The sequence below is a fragment of the Monodon monoceros genome, unplaced genomic scaffold (genome assembly GCF_005190385.1).
Source record: "Monodon monoceros isolate NGI ecotype Baffin Bay Population unplaced genomic scaffold, NGI_Narwhal_1 Super_Scaffold_18, whole genome shotgun sequence".
Lineage (NCBI taxonomy): Eukaryota > Metazoa > Chordata > Mammalia > Artiodactyla > Monodontidae > Monodon > Monodon monoceros.
In genome coordinates this window covers 14,495,616-14,514,494 of record NW_021703774.1, presented here as the reverse complement: position 1 = coordinate 14,514,494, position 18,879 = coordinate 14,495,616, and the positions used below count along the sequence as shown (strand labels likewise).

Sequence of the window (18,879 nt, the reverse complement as noted above, 5' to 3'; positions counted from 1 at the left end):
CTCCCTCATTTATCTACCCACCCCAATCTAATCCAGGACGAAGAATTGCTTACAGATAGTGTTCTATCACCTATCACCCTGCCGTGGGACTGGCTAACGTGGGAATCAGACTCCCTGGGTTAAAAGCTGACTTGAAATGTTAACCTAAATTGATGAGGAATAAATAGGAAGAGCCAGAAAAGTAGGTATAAAATACATCATCATCACCACCACCACCACAACAACAAATACATTATTAGAAGGTGCCAAGGTTAAAATTAGGAAAGCAGAACTCAGTAAAATAAAAGGGATGAGTGCAGGCTGTAGTCTAGGAGATAGAGCCAAGTTTGAAAAGCTAGTAGCTTCTATAGCATAAAAAATCCAGAATAAGTGCGAGTTCAAAGCAAAAAGACTTATGACAAGTGTCATATAAATACAATTGTGTATCTTTACATATTAGGTGACTGATAATTATATTGAGTCAAGTAAGGAAGTACACACACACACACACACACACACGCCATATTTTCTTTATCCACTTACGGGCATTTATGTTTTTTCCCTATCTTGGCTATTGTGAATAATGCTGGAGTGAACATAGGGGTGCAGATATCTCTTCACGATCCTGATTTTATTTCCTTTGGATATATACCCAGAAGTGGGATTGCTGGAATCATATGATAGCCCTATTTTTAGTTTCTTAAGGAACTTTCATACTGTTTTCCATAGTGACTGTACCAACTTACATTCCCACCAGTAGTGTACAGGGCTTCCCTTTTCTCCACATCCTCACCAACACCTAGCTTTTTGATAATAGCCATTGTAACAGGTGTGAGGTGATATCTCATTGTGGTTTGATTTGCATTTCCCTGATGATTAATGATGTTGAGCACCTTTTAATGTACCTGTTGGCCATTTGCATGTCTTCTTTGGAGAAATGTCTATAAATATCCTTTGCTCATTTTTTTAAATTAGGAGGTTTTTTTGCTATTGAGTTGTATGAGTTTCTTATATATTTTGGATATTAACCCCTTATCAGATAGATGGTTTGCAAATATTTTCTCCCATTCTGTAGGTTGTCTTTTTTCACTCTGTTGGTTACTTCCTTTGCTGTGCAAAAGCTTTTTAGTTCATCGCTTTTTGCTTTCTTGCCTGAGCTTTGGTGTCATAACCACAAAATCATTGCCCAGACCAATGTCAAGAAGCTTTTTCCCTGTGTTTTCTTCTAGTAGTTTTAGACTCTGATATTAACTTTAAGTTTTTAATCCATTTTGAGTTGATTTTTGTATATGATGATTTAGGGTCCAATTCATTCTTCTGCATGTGAATATTTAGTTTTGCCAGCACCATTTATTGAAGAGACCATCCTTTCCTCATTGTGTGTTCCTGATACTCTTTTTGAAGATCAGTTGACTGATATGCATGGATTTGTTTCTGGGCTCTCTATTCTGTTCCATTCGTCTGTGTGTCTGTTTTTAATGCCAGTACCATACCGTTTTGATTACAATAGCTTTGTAATATATTTTAAAACCAGGAAATCTGATGCCTCCAGTTTGGTTCTTCTTGTTGAACCCATGCTTTGCAACTTAAAATAGCTGTAGGACTTTCTGTTACCTAAGAAAGACCAGAAACGCCATACAGTTGACTCACTTTATATCCAGGTGGCAGACAGGGGAATTAGCCCCATATGATATATTTAAAGGATCAGTGAAAGATGAAAGTAAAATTAATTTATGATTGCTTTTTATGACTAATGGTTTTCCAGTGTGCTAATTATTTTATTGTTTGCACTTTTCTTAAAATCATCTTTTCCTTTGACTCCCAAGATTCTGCTTCTCTGATTTGTTTTCTATTTCTTTTGATGATTAGTCCTCTTTAATCTGGCCCTTCAACTTACATATCAACGTCTATGATTTCAACCTCTACATGCCTGTAAATGACTTTCAAATATATTATCACATCTTCAGATCTCCATCATGGGCTCTAGGCCTATGGCTAGTTGTCTCTCTGAGTTTTAAATTTGCATGCCTCTCATGCATCCCATTCTTAATATAACCAACACAGAAAAAATTCTCATTTGCATTACTTTCCTCACCTCTGCCAAAAATTAAAAAAATAAAAGTCTCATGCCGTCATCATCTTAGTGAAAGGGATATAAATCTTAAAATAACTATTCAAGTCTGCACCACCCACGTGCGACTCAGGATGCTCTCAGATTGGGCAGGGTTGGCTCTTGATATTAGCATACGCTGCTGCTGGAAAGAGCTATTGAAAGCAAGAGCCACCATGTGTAATGCAGCTTCTCTGAAACAAATAAAGCCTCCCTTAACCACAAAGACCCAAAAAATCAGCAGGATTTGTCCCTTGTTAAATCAGTCATCTGGAATGCCCTTGTCTAGAGTTGACCCTTCTATTCCACTGATGAATTCTACTGTCGCATTTCACTTTAACATCGATGATAGAGGAGAAATCCTCTAGCACAGAAGGTCATAGAGAAAGATGTTTCAAAATGTGACAATGAGAATTGCTTGAATGTACACTTTTGCTCATCACTGAAAAGAGATAAAAATGGGTTTTATTCTTTTTATGTTTTCCATTCCTTTCCTGAATGATATTGAAATCTGTTTGTTGACTTCTGGTTGTTCTTGTGTATATATACTAACACTGACTATTTTGAAAATGTGTACAAAGATGGCTACAACATATGGGATTCCATCTAGTATAAGGAATTTTTGTTTTCTGAAGGAAAAAATCCACTCATAGTCTAAATGTATACAGACATGCAGTTAGGAAAATAACTATTTGTGCCCAGATGTTAAAATTTTTAAAAAAGAAAGAAAATCATCTAAAATCATTTGACTGTACCTTAAATCATCTAAGATCATTTGAATGTACCTTGTAGGTACTTATAAGTATAAAATTATTTCATTAATTTCTAGAATTCTACAAAGATTATAAGTATTTTATTTTTAAGCAAGGAGAAGATACAAGTATCATTGTATCTCTTCACTGATTTTGAAAATAAATTGACTTTCTCATCTGCTTTCTCCATTTATATATTCAGGGGATTTTACTTAACCCCTCCGTGAAGTTCACACATATCCCTTACCCTACTCCATCTTCTCTTTATTGTGCACAGCTGTGTTTGCTACCTTTTTCTCTTGGCTTATTTTATATACTTTTTTTTAATACTCCCAAGGGCAAAATAAATAACATAAAATAGGGCCTGACCCTAAACTACAGCAACAGTGACAAAAAATGCCCCAAACACAACAGTAACAAGCTGGAAAATCATTTGCCTGTTTTCATCCAAGTTGTCCATTCTTCAAAAGCTCCCTATCACAGAAAAAGGGCATGTGTTTTAAAAAAGCTGATCCAAGTGCAAAAATCACTCCATTTACCTTGGACACATAAGGCAAATGTGATTTAATCAGTATTGAAAACAATGAAGCAAAAAAAAGTCTGCCCACTGAAAAAATCAATAAAGCAAAAAAAATGAATAAAAATATATCATATTTGTCTAAACCAAAAACAATGAGACAAAAATGGGCCACATTCAGTTTGTCTCAGTGGGTAGTTGAGACCCATATTTGACACAGTGCACTCCCTAGCACTGTCCGCAAGTTGACCTGTAACTACGAGTCCTCTTTCTCACAGCCCACAAGACGGTTCCAGTTCATCTGGGGCACCACCATTTTCTCACATACCATCCAAACCTCACAATCCCCTAAAGATTTTTTCCATAATGACTTCTTTTCTTTACATTCATTAGTGGTATATTGTCTTTTTTTAGCCTTAAGGAGCGAGAAGTATCACTATGTATCTTCTACTGACCAGCTGACACACAATGAACTATGATTTCCCTCAGATAGTAGGGAATTGGGATCTAGGCTGGCCAGGGAATCAAAAGGCTCAGACTTCTAAAACATAAAGTAAAATTCTTCTGTGACCAGATTCCTTTTGGTTTTACTACGCAAGTTCTCCATTTCACCACTAAGTTAAAGATTTGGTCTGGCCATCTTTTCACATGCATATTTCCGAGGGATCTCAATTGGTCTCTTTTTCTGAGAACCAGATCAATGACTTCAAAGGGAAGCAGATAACTTTCTTGTCCTTTGGTGGTATCACAGTGGAATGTTGGGGAATGTTCCTCACAGATTCATTCTCCTCTGTGACTCTTTGTTAGACAGCTAGTTCTTATCTAGGGTGATGGGGTTAAAGGGCCACATGCCTCTCATCAGCTAGCCACCCCTGCATCGGCAGGCGGACTCTCAACCACTGCGCCACCAGGGAAGCCCTCCTATTCATCTTTTAATATGCAGTCCAAACATCCTCTTCCAGGATTCCTTCTTACTACTCCTTTCCCTGCCCCGATCCTTTTCCACCAGAGTAGGTAGTTGGTCCTTTTCTATGTTCCCAAAGAGTCTGTACACATCTTTATTAATGCTCTTTCCATTTTTTCATTTCTCACTAGACTGAGGGCTCTTGAAGACAGGGACAATTCTATCTTGTTCATCTTTATGTGCTCAGTGCCTAGTCCAGTCCTGGGACATAATTAGCCCTCAGTGAGTGTTATCTATGTTGGTCAATATCTTTAACTCAGTTTGATGTTACCTATGAGTTGAGGCTCCAGACAGAAGAGAGGTGTCCAAAGAGAAACGTCAGTAAAGTTACCTATATCCTGGACCGTATCCGTGGGCCTCCTATTGTGGTAGCTCTTCCTCACATGATGAAGTTTCTGACAATGAGATGCACTATTGAAACTCATTCCCTTCATTCATAGTGATGTTTCCACAATAGTAATAAGTAGGATAACTCTTTCTCTTACTGTTTGCACAACTGGAAGAAGCTCTCCGGAATGGAAAATATATGAGATTTGTGATTTAAGAGACAGAAGCTAATTACCTTCTTTCCCATTCTATCCAGTAAACACTAAGTTATGTAAGGGCCCAAACAGAACTGTAATGGTAACCATAATGAACTGGTCAATAAACATCACAAATTGTTTATCTATATAAATCTTGACAGATTACTCTTTATGAAATCCATTTAGCAAGTGAGGTTTTCCCATAAGGATGAAAAATGAAGATTTTAAACAGATTGCGGGAGAAGCCCTAGCTGTACCAGGAGAGTCAGTGTAATAAAGGTTTCTTTATATTAATATTACAAAAACCATTTATCCTCACAAAATCAATATCACAATTCATCTTAGTTTGGTGTTTCTCTTTCTAAGCTTAAAATGTCTTTTCCTTCATTATGTATAACTTTGTTTTAATAAATGTGAAATGTATTTCATTTAGGAGATGCTCTTGAGGAAGGATAACTTATAAAATAAAATGACATCAAACTTGTAGCTTATCTGCTAAAGAGTCTTGGAAATGTTTAAAATTATATTTGAATGGCTGAGAAATTTACAGGAATCATTTTACTTAAACCTTAATTACAAAATTATCCCCAGCGTCCTTTAGGCTAGAAACAAACTATGATATTCAGAAAAGTCTCCTATGAACTTCGTCCAGGTAAAAATCTCTCTTACTAAAGTTAAGCCATTATAAGAAGTCAGAGAAGTTGCATATAACAGTGGCTGGGATAAAAAGACTATGAAATCAGGAAGAGTCACATTTAGTTACTCAAAACACTGCATGCTTTCCTAAGAACTGGTTTATTCCGTTTGGATTTGGAACTTAATATCCCATGTATATTGACGGAGCTGACTCGGAGTTAAGCATGTAGCAGTTAACGTGAAGAAAATAGATCCCCATCAAGGAAAGGAATTATGTTATACTCTGGAAACTATTACTCTAAATGTACTGTATGTAAAATAGATGTGATTGTCTCATGAGTGAATGGTAATAAAAGCTGAAATACTTGACACACACTTATTCATGAGTGGTGCAGTGATATATATATGCATTGAGAGAAGCTTGTCTCTTATTGCTTCTGCTTACCAATATTACATTAAAAGCCGACAAACAATATACTCTAAGTAATAGCACATAATGAAGTTAGGAGCAAATTAAATATTTTGTTGCTTCTGTAATTCCATTTTAATTTCCATGCATAATTTTCTTCAGATCTAATCCTTAAACACCTAAACAAAATATCTATTTGAGATGGAGTTCTGCTGCAGTGTCTATACATAAAGGATACAGTATAGTTGTTTGGAGGGAAACATGTCCTTTCCTCATGACATAAAAAGGGCAAGCTACAGTATAGTGGGTTTCAGGACAAACTGTACTTTATTTATTCCCAAGGTGATATTAGTCCATAAAACAAATTTGCAGCTTATTTAGTAGCCTTAGCTTTTATCGGCTTTTTAAAGGGTCTTGAATGATTACCCAGGAGATCACACCATAAAAGTTGCAGTGAGATGAAGTAACTCTATCCACCCAGCATCTTTATTAGAAAATATAGGGGAAGCCATACTTTTGTTTTAAATGTACCCTATGGAAAGTCTCTGTTTAAAGGTGGTACTCTTCTTACGTGTGCTGTTTTGCTTCTCTGAGGCTTCATGGTGCCCAAATTGCTTATCCTAATCTGTGACATTGACATGGAGTGAGTGTTTGAATAATTCACTCTGAGAAAACAGGTTTTAGTTTCTACCATGGCAAAATGCCAAAACAGTGATTTTTTACAATCAACTTTGGGTTCAGGAAATCTAAGTCAAAATGAAGTTCTTTCATTATATTTATATCAACAGTATCTTTTCAGAGATCAGAATAATGCTCTATTCTTTAATTATTTTGGGTGAATAAGTTTCGTGCATAAAATAAAAAGTGAAACATAACATATATTAAAGCATCAGCAGTATTTGAGCATATCTTCCTCAAACTGTTTCCTTAGCAAAATGTAGTCTTTAGAAAACTATATAATTTTTACTCTTTATAAAACTATAGGATTACAAGATTTTTAGGGGGAGCAATAATTATCGTACCCAGCTTTGTATTTCACAACTTAAAAGATACTTGAAGAGATAATTTTATGGGTATCTCATCTTAATTTTTAGCTGTCAGGAGAACTGCTTTTGTGAGGATGGAAAGTTTACAGTGTTCTTAATTGAGCAACTAGTGTATGGAAAATAAACCATAAGATGCATCATGGCATATAAAAAAGCAATATAACACTTTCTTGGCATTAATTAGTGTACAAAGAGATGGCTTCATAGAGATTTTATAGTGAGTGGCATTTTGATAAAGGCGTTTTTTCTGTTTTGTTGTATTTTGTGTTTTTTAGCTCAGCAATCCTTTTCAATACACTGGCTAAAACAGACTATTTTATTCCACAGTGTTATTGATAGATGTAACTTATACTGTGAATTACTAATCGAAACGTTATTCTCTTTGATGGTTTATTTGTCTTTTCAGATGTCAGCCATGCAGTTGTCATCTCTCAGGAGCCTTGAATGAAACCTGTCACTCAGTCACTGGCCAGTGTTTCTGTAAACAGTTTGTCACTGGCTCAAAGTGTGATACTTGTGTTCCCAGTGCAAGCCATTTGGATATCAACAATCCATTGGGCTGCAGCAAAAGTAAGTGACCTCTGGCCCAATACTGGTATAGGAGGCAACATCATGCAGGGCACTGTCTCCTTAATTTCTCTCTCCACCGAGAACTCATCAGAAAGACTTAGGTACAATGTGGAGAATTTAAGTGAGAAATGGAAAAAAAATTACACTAAATGAAATTTAGGTTCTTTCCCTTGATTGGATCATTGAACCTGGTTATACGATTATCTTAGTAGTGGGAAATTTACAATCGTTTGTTGCAGTGGTATCACTAACAAGGTGACCAAAGTCCTGGTTTACCCCAGACTAAGGGTTTTCCCAGAATGTGGGACTTTTCAGTGTAAAATTTAGGACAACATCGGTTAAGCCAAAGTGAGTGGTCGCCTCACCACATAAGAACATTTCCAGGTAATTTCTATAGCAAATGGAAGATTATTGTGGGATTTATGTCCTTCCACCCCGCCCCCACCATTATATGGACAGTATGCTACTATTAGTTGTTTATTGATATTGTAGCAGTTATTATCATTATTTATCACCACATATTACTCCTGTATTTGATATTCCTGTCTTTCTACTCTAAGTTGCATTAGTTTTTTCAACACCTCTCACATTTTTAACTCTTGGAAGCCAAAGGTTACATCATAGTGTCTTTTGACTTCTCAACACTATTCTCGAGGGCCTTGAACTGACTTCTCAAGGTCACCTGCAGCCCTACAATTTCATAGCATATTGATGATTTCTTTGTATCTACCTCAAGATCATCTATCCTTACCTTTTCCAGAATTCCCAAGAAATGCCTGCTAAGAACATGTGGTGAGGAGCCCTCTATAATATATTGTACAATACGTTTCCTCCTTGAGGTGTCCTGAGATTGTCATGAGTCACAATGTTAGGAAATGCCACAAGTCTGGACACATCATCATAAATAAGCATGCCTGGAGCAGTGCTATCTATATTTAAGGAAGAGAGAGAAGTAATAAAATATTGGGGTCCACAGCAACTGTACTAGTTTTGGAAGTAGTGGAAAGCAAGATGTAGCTAATGATTAACAAGACATATTCAGCTTTTGTACCTGTGTGTTTTATCTTCAGTATCCCGTGTTTCACTGGTCTCTCTGGATTTTAGGAAAAGTAAAATTGTAGGTACTTACGCTACTCTTGGGAAAGGACTATCACAATTGCCTTTGTGTATAAATACAGTCTAAACACCAATCTGGATTCATTGAACATTTAATTAATATTTTTTGTTCACTGATTAGCTATATAGTTGATTTGTGTGCAACAGAAATTCCAGCATATTTCTTTGGATGTCAGTTGTGGATCATTGTTTATAATAGAATTGTGACAGATTTACATACCACATATGGAATCTTAGAGATTTTTTGATTGGTTCTGCCACTAATGCTGTATGAAAATAATTGGCTTCTGCTCCATTTTTTGCTACCTGTTCTTGCACCTGAGACACAGTCTAGGTAATTACACCTCAGGCAAAAGTGGATGGTCTTGTCACTGGAAACCTGGCCTACATTTCTTAGTAGTGGTAGATGTTTACTTTTTTTTTTTTTTTTTTTTTTGCGGTACGCGGGCCTCTCAGTGCTGTGGCCTCTCCCGTTGTGGAGCACAGGCTCCGGACGCGCAGGCCCAGCGGCCATGGCTCACGGGCCCAGCCGCTCCGTGGCACGTGGGATCTTCCCGGACCGGGGCACGAACCCGTGTCCCCTGCATCGGCAGGCGGACTCTCAACCACTGCGCCACCAGGAAGCCCCTAACTTTTACTTTTCATGAGTAATTTTTCTAGATATAGAGTTCTTGGTACCAACTATTCTTTTTTCTTTTGGGGACTTTAAATATGTCATTCTACTACCTTCTGGCCTCCTTTGTTTCTGTAAACCTTTAATTGTATTTCCCTTCAACTGTGTTATGAGTTGTTTTTTCTCTTACTGCTTTCAAGAGTTTGTCTTTCACCAGTTTGACTACACTATGTCTAGGTCTGAATCACTTTGTGTGTATCCTACTTGAATTCATTCTGCTTTTTGGAATTGGAGATAAGTGTTTTACATTGAATTTGGACAGTTTGAGCCAATATTTCTTCAAATATTTTTTCCCCCTTTCTCTGTCTTTTCTCTCCTTTGTGCTTCCCATTGCACGTATGTTGACACATTATACATATGACATTTACTCACAGATCTCTGAGGCTGTTTTCACTTTTGTTACATTTTTTTCTCTGTTCTTTGGATTAGATAAATCATATTGTTGTATATTTAAGTTCCATCTGTTGCTTTATAACAAGTTTACTGATTCTTCTTTCATTTCAAATCTGCCATTGAGCCCTCTCTAGAGAAGTTTCCATTTTAGTTATTATACTGTTCAACTCTGGTTTTGGTGTTTTTATACATTCTCTTTCTCTGTTGAAATTCCCTTTTTGTTGAAACAAAATTATCATATTTTTCTTTAATTTTTAGAACACACTTATAACAGTTGCTTTGGCTTTCAGAGGTAGACATTATCATCTTCTTACTATAAATAAGAAAAGGGTCAGAGCATCCAACTGAAATTTGACTGCAATCATACAATTACCAAAGTTCCCAAGCTGGGATGTAATCCCAAACTGATGGATGTAGTCACAATATTATACTTTCCTTCCTTAAAAGAGAGTCTTATACAAAGACCATTCTTGGCGATTTTGATTAATGAGTGTATGACCATTTTCTCAGAATCCTACTTTCAGCACATAAAAGTGGGTTCAAGTTATCTCATGCCCAGGATTTCAAAATATTTATTCTTAGAGTGGTATTGAACTATCTAAACCTTCAGGTCTTTGAAAATTCTCATTAAATGTCAAACAAGCACTATTCATTCACACTGTGAAGTCAGACAAGATTGTGGTTAGAGATGGTCATAAAAAGTAATCAGCTTTAAACATTTGAAAGAGCCTATGTGTGTATATACGTGTATGATTGTGTTTGTTGTCAAGGAAATTTTCACGTAATGCAAATCATTTTCTACATCCTTTGACATGGGACTGAAACATCTATTTCTCTTTCAATCATCCCAAAAGTATTTTGCCATCTTAGAAAATAGTTTAATGGTCAGTTTTGATGGCTCTAACTCTGAAATCTATTGTGTTCCTGAGAGCATGCGGAGTTTTAGATGTAATCGCTAACATTCACTAAAAAACATTAAATTGCCGTGGATTACGAGGCTCTTTGAGAGTGCTGTAGATGAGACAGTTTATGAGTCTTTGAAGTTCCACTAAGAATAACAGGATTTAGAGCCCTAAATTAAAATTCACTGAAAGATCAAATGTACTGTCAGTATTCAACCAACCAAAGTGACCATAGCAAAATATGGCAAATCATTGAATTCAAAAATATAGGGTGCTGTTTGGAAACAATTCTCTCTTCATGTGTCATTTTGAGATTGTTATTACTCACTATCCTATGTCTAAATAGGCATATGGACAGTTAGAATTTTAACATAACGATGAAAATCCCCTCCAAAAAAAAGATAAAGGGGGAGAGTGAGAATGTATCTAGGTTGAATATTTTTCTTGAAAAATGTGACTTTAATATTATCTACCATAGGTTTAGAGACATTGTCTTTAGGAAGCCTATGCATAAGATACGGAATTTTATATATTTCAAATTCAGTGCTCTTGATATACTTTCTTAAAATGCTATTGTTGGATTATCTCATGTCTTTAAAATGGAGTATATCATTCATGAGTACTGATGAATTAGTAATAGCTCTTAGTTGAAAGTCTTTGCCTGGTGTGTTAGGATAACTTCACGTTACTACTCCATACTTCTCACTCTGCTCTGTTCCCCAAGATTCTGTATGTTCTGTGTCAGCAGGCTCTCTTGCCCCCTGACTCTCAGTTGGCTTCAGCTACAAGTAGGAACCTTCTAGTCATCTGGAGGAGGGCTGGCAGAAAGGGAAGTCAGAACATTTAATCCCCAGCTCCCTGTCTCAGTGTAAGACTGGCCTTGAGTTGGCTCTGTCCTTCAATGAGTGGTCAGATGATGCTCTTCACACATCCCTTTCTGTCTCTGAGTGCTGTGCCCCTTCAAGCTAGGGATAATGTGTGAGAAAAACTTAACATAGCAGGCCTGAATGCTTGTCTTTAGAAAGACCTGCTTACAAAGCTGGCCTTTGGCTGGCATCTGGGATTTGGATTGTGTGATGACTCCCACCATCCTCAAAATTATTAAGAAGGGCTCACTGTCCCTTAAATTTTGTACAGATTACATGGTTTATGCTTGTTGGGCTGCAACACACAGGAAATACTGGCCTCCATTTCCCCAGTTTTGAGACCAAAGAAGGAGTCTGGAGTCAGTGACAGAGACATGAATGATTTAATGGATGGGGAAGCTTACATGTCTGAAGCAAGGTCCTGGAGTGACACCCCACCGTATGCAGGGGAGAGCAGGCAGGACATGGCTGTAGCCTTCACTGGGGGGTGGAAGGGATTGCCAGTTATAGGGGGAATTACCTCTGGCTGGCTCTTCAGTTACCAAGGAAACCAGCAGTGGACCACGCCCTTCACTGCCTCTGATAAGAACAATCATTAGCTGGGACCTGGGGCAAGTATGTAGGAAGGTCAGTCCTCTGAGTAGGATGTAGGTGAAGCAGGCACTGGTTGAACAGAGGATGTACAGAGAGCAAGAGGACAGCCCTCTTGAGTGGCCTGACCATACAGTGCCTAACACCTGCTTGCTTTCTGGGAGTTTGGAATTTTGGTGTGTGCCAGGCAGAGACTACCTACATGAACGGTCCCCAGTATAGACACTGGGCACTGAGTTTCTAATGAACTTCTCTGGTTGGCAACATTTCACGTGTGTTTTTATATGTTGCTAGGGAAATTAAGCCCATCCTCTGTAACTTGAAGCTTGTGCCTGGGTTCCCCCAGACTTTACCCATGTACCTTTTCCCTTCTTTGATTGTACTCTGTATCCTTTTGCGGTAATAAATCTTACCCATGAGTAGGGCTATATGATGAGTGAATGAATTTCTAGTGAATCATTGAGCCTGGGATTGGTCTTGACCCGTGACAGAAGTAGTAAAAGAGCTCTGCTGTTACCATACCCCAGAGTACTGCTCCATGTCTTTTGATTCCTTTACATTCTGCCCACCCTTTTGAAAAGAGTTTCTTTATTAAGCTCTTTGTTAAATCACTTGAGTGTGCACTTTCTTTTCTTCTGAAACATTGACTATCACCTAGTGACTGCAGATACTTCATATAATAATACTGATAATTGATCGATTCGTGATCGATTCGTGATTTAAAATTTTTTCTCAACAGAAAGATTAATGGTTTACAAAATAAGTTAACACAGCAAACTGTGCCTTTGTCATTTTATTCAATGAGAAAGTCCGATTACATTATGCTTCTCTAAATGGATGAAGGGTTATGCATCTTAAACCAGAGACGGGTAAATAAACTGGTGGTTGATTGCCCTGAAAATATAGTTAGACATTGTTTTTCTCCTTTACCTTTCTATCTTCTGGGGAAAAAAATGTAGACTGATTCTCCAAAATAGGGAGACTATGAAAAATATAGTGATAAGAAACAGTGTGTTCGTAGTATATATTTATACTATAAAAATATCACTAAAATAGTGAGGTGAATGCTCTTATGTGCCTGATGGAAGAAAACATATTATCTCTAACAATCACAGCATTTTTTATTTTATTATATTTTTTGTACTATACAGCAGTTTCTTATTAGTTACCTATTTTGTATATATTAGTATATATATGTCAATCCCAATCTCCCAATTCACCCCCCTCCCCGCCCTGCTTTCCCCCCTTGGTGTCCATATGTTTGTTCTCTACATCTGAATCGCAGCACTTTTTAAATTGAAGTATAGTTGATTTACAGGGTTTTGTTAGTATCAGGTGTACAGCAGAGTGCTTCAGTTATATACATATATTTATATATATATTCTTTTTCAGATTTTTTTCCATTAGAGATTATTACAAGATATTGAATATAGTTCCCTGTGCTAAACAGTAGGTCTTGTTGTTTATCTATCTTATGTATAGTAGTGTGTATCTTTTAATCCCAAACCCCTAATTTAACCCTTCTCCCGCCTCCCCCCCCCCCCACTGATTTCCCCTTTGGTAACCATAAGTTTGTTTTCTATGTTACAATCACAGCATTGTTAACAGGCGTTATAAACAATCATAGCAACTCTAACAGGTGCTTGGTGTTCACGTAATACACTTAATTTGTTTCTGGCTAATATTTAGACTATTTAACATCCTTAGCATCCACAGCTATTTGTATCATCAGCTATTATTCTTTCTTTTACACTGCGCTCTGTGACGCAAGATGAAACATTGTGCTTAATGGAATGGAAAACTTCCTTTTAAAAAAATCCAAAAATTACACGACTTATTTCAAGTTTCAACACAATTTATGTGTATCAACTTTTAATTTAATTAAGTAGAAAATAAATATTATGCATCCTTGGATAGTGTCTCTGAAAAATTCAAAGAAAGAGGTGGAGAGTTAGAGAAATACTGTATGTTTTCATTTATATGTGGCATCTAAAAAAAATGAGCAAATAGAACAAAACAGAAACAAACTCATGGATACAGAGAACAAACCAATGGTTGCCAGAGGGGAGGCGGGGAATGGGTGAAATAGGTGAAGGGGATTAAGAAGTACAAACTTCCAGTTACAGAATAAATAAGTCACAGGGATGTAGTGTACAGCACAGGGAATATAGTTAATAATGCTGTAATAACTCTGTATGGTGCATTATCTATACAAGTATCAAATCACTATGTTATACACCTGAAACGAATATAATATTGTAAGTCAACTATACTTCAGTAAAAAAAAGTGCTTATGTAAACTTTTGTGGTTTTCTTTCCCCCCAACCACATTCATGTCAGCTGCATTGACCTACAAACGTATCTTATGTTTATAGATAAAAAGCTGTGTTTTAGAGAACTCATGATGTATACCCTTTGTTTATTAATGTCTTGGTAAACCACATGTCTTCTTGATAAAGTAATCCTGAATCAGAAAGACCTCTTTGCTGGATATCTTACTTAAGTTTACTTGTGTCCTTATTGATTGCCTTTGCTGATACATGCTCTCTCCATTGTAATTTAGCTCCATCCCAGCAACCTCCACCCAGAGGAAAAGTTCAAAATTCTTCTGCTATCAGTGTTTCCTGGAGTCCACCTGATTCTCCAAATGCCCACTGGCTCACTTACAGTTTATTCAGGGATGGTTTTGAAATCTACACAATTGAAGATCAATACCCATACAGTGAGTTTCAAGGTTTGGTGATGGAAAGATATAATATTCTGAAAATTGATACATTAGTTAAGTTCTTTGACATTGAGGAGACATGTTGTTGTCTAGCATGGAGTGTTTCAGCAGAGAGAGAATTACAAATCTCACTAGTAATCAAAGAAACGCAGTGAAAATGAGATGCTTATTATTTGTTAAGACATGAATGCTTATCAGAGCCTCAAAGATGAAAACAAATTACCCTTTCCAGGATTAATGAGGATATGGAGAAGCTAGAACTTACATAAACTGCTGGGCTATCTGTGAGGGTTCATTGGTATGACTTTTCGCGTGGGATAACTTGTTAAAATATATGAGAAACCTTTTGCAAACCATTTGACTCAGCAAACCTACTTTAGAAAATGTATCTCAAATGAATAGTCATAAAGGGACACCAAATCACAAAATATGTCCAAACCTGCACTATTTGTAATTGCAAAATATTGGAAAAAGTCAGACATTCAACAAACTTTCAGCAAATCATGGTACATGACATAATAGAATCTGGTGCATTATTAAGTAAATTGTAGAATATGGTCACCTATAAAGTACTCTCTTAGTTTAGTTATTAATGAATGGGAAACGTCCATGAAATACTGTTTAAGGTAACTAAAAGATATTAAAATAATCTATGAATTATATTTTAATTTAAAATATATAAAAATACTGGAAGACTTACAACAAACTGGTCTATCATTTTTCTGAGTATAAGGATTATAGAAAATTTATCAAATATTTCTGTTATAAGGGGTTCACATTTTAAATTCTCAGGTTGAAAAATGGACTTTTCAAAAAGGGAAATCAGAGTCCTAACATTCAAGCAAATAGTATAATTTTATGCATACATTGCCATTTCCACAGAGGTAAAACCCAGCAACATGGAACTAAATTGAGAGAAGGATGTGAACAAACCATGAAGACTATCTTTGCACCTGAAACTATTATGAAGATTTTGAAGGAGCTTGTAGAAATCAAACTATTTAGACACATTATCTTAAAAAGATTTACTCAGATGTTTTAGATACTTTTTCCCCTAAAGACAGAAGGAAAACTTGGAAATTTTCTTCCAGCCCTGTCTTCTCTGATGTTTGCTTTGGTCATGTTTAGCTACAAGCTAGTTTAAGAAACTAGTTTAAGAAACATTGAAACAGTGATTCCAATTCAGGTTTCCATGCTGTTCTCTTTGTTTAAGACCCAGTTTTCCAAATTCTAGTTTAACATGATTAATTAATTAGAAAAGTATATAAAGCTATGTAAAAACACTGAAGTTCCATAATCTTTCTGAAAATGATTAGGAAGGTGCCCTTGTTTTGACATATTGATTGGCGTTACAACTTTTGCATAGCATACAGTTTTATTTTGTGTATATTATAGTAGGTTACATTTTGCACCCAGTTCTGTATGACTTATGTTATTACATTCAGTACTCTGTGTTAACTCTAAATGTCTCTTCAGTGCCTCTAGTCTTCTTTGAAGTTAATGGAAGCTCTGAACTTTATAATGCAGATTGCAAAGGGAAAGGAACATCTGTCTACATCTGCCATGTTGGCAAAGCATCCTAAAAACCTGCTACTAGAATGTTTATTTTCTTCCAAATGTCAGCATGATCCAGGTGTCCTGAAACTTAAGTTTTTGTGGTAGAAGAAGAGAGAGTTATTAAAATATTGAAAGTGATTTTGAAGATGACACTATTACTGGTTGAATTATTTCTTAAGTTGTATATTAGGGTCACTCTATTTTCCATATAGGTTAATTCAATAGTAAAATTAAACCTCAATTATACCCTTCAACCCAGAGGCATGTTTTACATAGTAACATATAGTGATCTATTTTAGAGAACATTACATGTGAGTACAACACTCTGGCTCTTTTTCATGATTGCACTAATATAGAATCCAAATAACAGTTTCTTACACAATAAATGTGTGCTCGTTCACTAATCAGAAATTTATATAATCCTATCAAACAGGTATTATTTCTTAAATCCTTACTTTTCATTAAAAAATGCCACTTCTGGCATTTCTTGACAATCACTATAATTAATGATATGCAAATTATCTGCATGATGGCATTTGAACAGTAAGAACAATTGGTTAATGCTGTCAGAATTTTGTATCATTCTAATAATACCCTCATGTTTATTACTCTATTTCCAGTGTGTGGATAGCATGTGTAATATGAAGAGGAAACAGTACTTATATCCAGTCGTATGAACACAAATCTTTGGGTTAAATAAAGGCATTTGGAATTATAGGTGGAGAATCATTGAACTTTTCAAAGAAAATTAATAGTGTGTCTTCCAAGCAAGTTTGGCCATTTGGTTGAGACCATTATAGAATTCCCTGTTAGAATAAAACTTTTCCTAGCTGGCCTGATGCACTAAGGGATTCTCCAGGGCAGTAGTTTCCAACCTAAGATCATAACACACCGGTATTTTCATTTTTAGATCTTGCAAATTATTTGTTCTTAGTAATACCTGCTAGTAATGATGGAATAATTTTAAAGTTTATAAATAACTTTTTAAAAGGAAGTTAAGGTATAGTCAGTGGTTCCCCTAGGCAACATTTCACTCATTTTGCATCCTAATTAGTTTTCAAGAGTAGAAGAGAAAGGTGTAAGTTAGCACAGTGGGCATTACATAATCAGCACCTAATACCATCACCCCTGCAGTCACGATTAGGGCTGCCAATAGGTATTTTATGTGTTATAGGGGTGAAGAGAACAGCTATTGTAGGGAACAGCACACTTTTGATAGTATTGAAGTTTTAAGGGGTGGTCAGTAAATCATATTATCTTTTCCTACTTGAGTTTGAAACTAAAGGGGAACTAGACGTAAGGATTCCATCTATAAGATGGAAATGAAAAATAACAATCATCATCATTATTAATAGAAGCCAGATTGGAAAATATACATTTTCTCCTGCAGGAAGACAGATTAGAAAAGAAATCAGTGGGCTGGGGATGCTTTCCTTTCCCCCCCCCCCACCCAAATTCACAATCGGTTAAATCTTTCCTCCTTTGGGTCACCATGAGTGGGGAGATAGTCCTTAAATGTTACTCCAGGGAAATGCTTTCACAGGAAAACTAGAGGAAGATTATGTCTACGTGTGACCATTGCTTACGTCACTAGGGACATTAACATAGTTTAAGATGAGAGTTTTAAACAACACTGTATCTTAGTGAACTCTGGGATTTCATTTCTACCTTTAATGTCATTATCATTTATTATTCTATACCACATCAAAGGATCAATGTAACAAGGGTAAGATGGTTCAGTTACCTCTGAGAGAAATAAACCTAAAAAACCCAGAAAATATAAGCAGGGGGATAAGAATGAAAACAGAATAGATGAAAATAATGTTTTTTATTATAAGGGTCTTAATACTATTTCCTAGAAAAAAAATGTGTATATGAAGAATCATTCATTCATTCTTTGTTCACTGCTTTGTTCACTGCTTACTGCAGACCAGGAACGGTACCAGCCACTAGAAATACAAGGATGGAAGGAACAGTTCTCATTATTGAAAAGAGATATAGATAAATAAACCAAGATTACAAAGTAATATATTAAATATTGTACCAGAATAGACTTAAGAGTATTAAGAAATATTTTTAGAATATTTCTGAGTATCCTATAACTGGAGGAGGGGTAAGAAGCAACCATGCCTGTGAGGGCAGAGATAGTGATTGAGAACCATTGAAAGTTCCACAAAAGCGGGTGATGTGAGGTGAATTAACCAGATACCACAGTAGAGGAAGAATTACTCTCATGGAAGAAATTGTACAAGACAAGGCATGAAGGTGTGTGTGAGAAAATAAGGTTAATTCAGGCAACTTGCACAGCTCCATGTAGCTCTGGTGGGTGAGAATGCCACACACGGGGGCTGGGGTCAGCCAATATTGTGACCCAGTGCATCTCTAAAGAGGAATTTCATGATGTTCTTGTGCAATAATTTCTCTAAACGCCTGATTTTGATTTGAAGTTGTATAACTTTTTATTATAAAAGTGGTATATCCAATTAAGAAAATTTAAAGGAAAAAAAATTAAAGCGTCACAATTCCAGCATTCTAGTGCAAAAACGAAT

At 36.2% G+C, this 18,879-nt stretch overlaps 1 protein-coding gene across 2 annotated transcripts in view; it reads left to right on the top strand.

Annotated features, from left to right (window-relative positions):
* The window catches only part of USH2A (usherin), a 788,115-nt gene that overhangs the window by 172,653 nt on the left and 596,583 nt on the right, over positions 1-18,879 (top strand). For both annotated transcript variants that reach the window (XM_029229459.1, XM_029229460.1), the window contains 2 exons: positions 7,344-7,507; positions 14,612-14,770. In XM_029229459.1, coding sequence (XP_029085292.1) covers positions 7,344-7,507; positions 14,612-14,770 — 323 coding nt within the window. The remainder of the gene's footprint in view (positions 1-7,343; positions 7,508-14,611; positions 14,771-18,879) is intronic.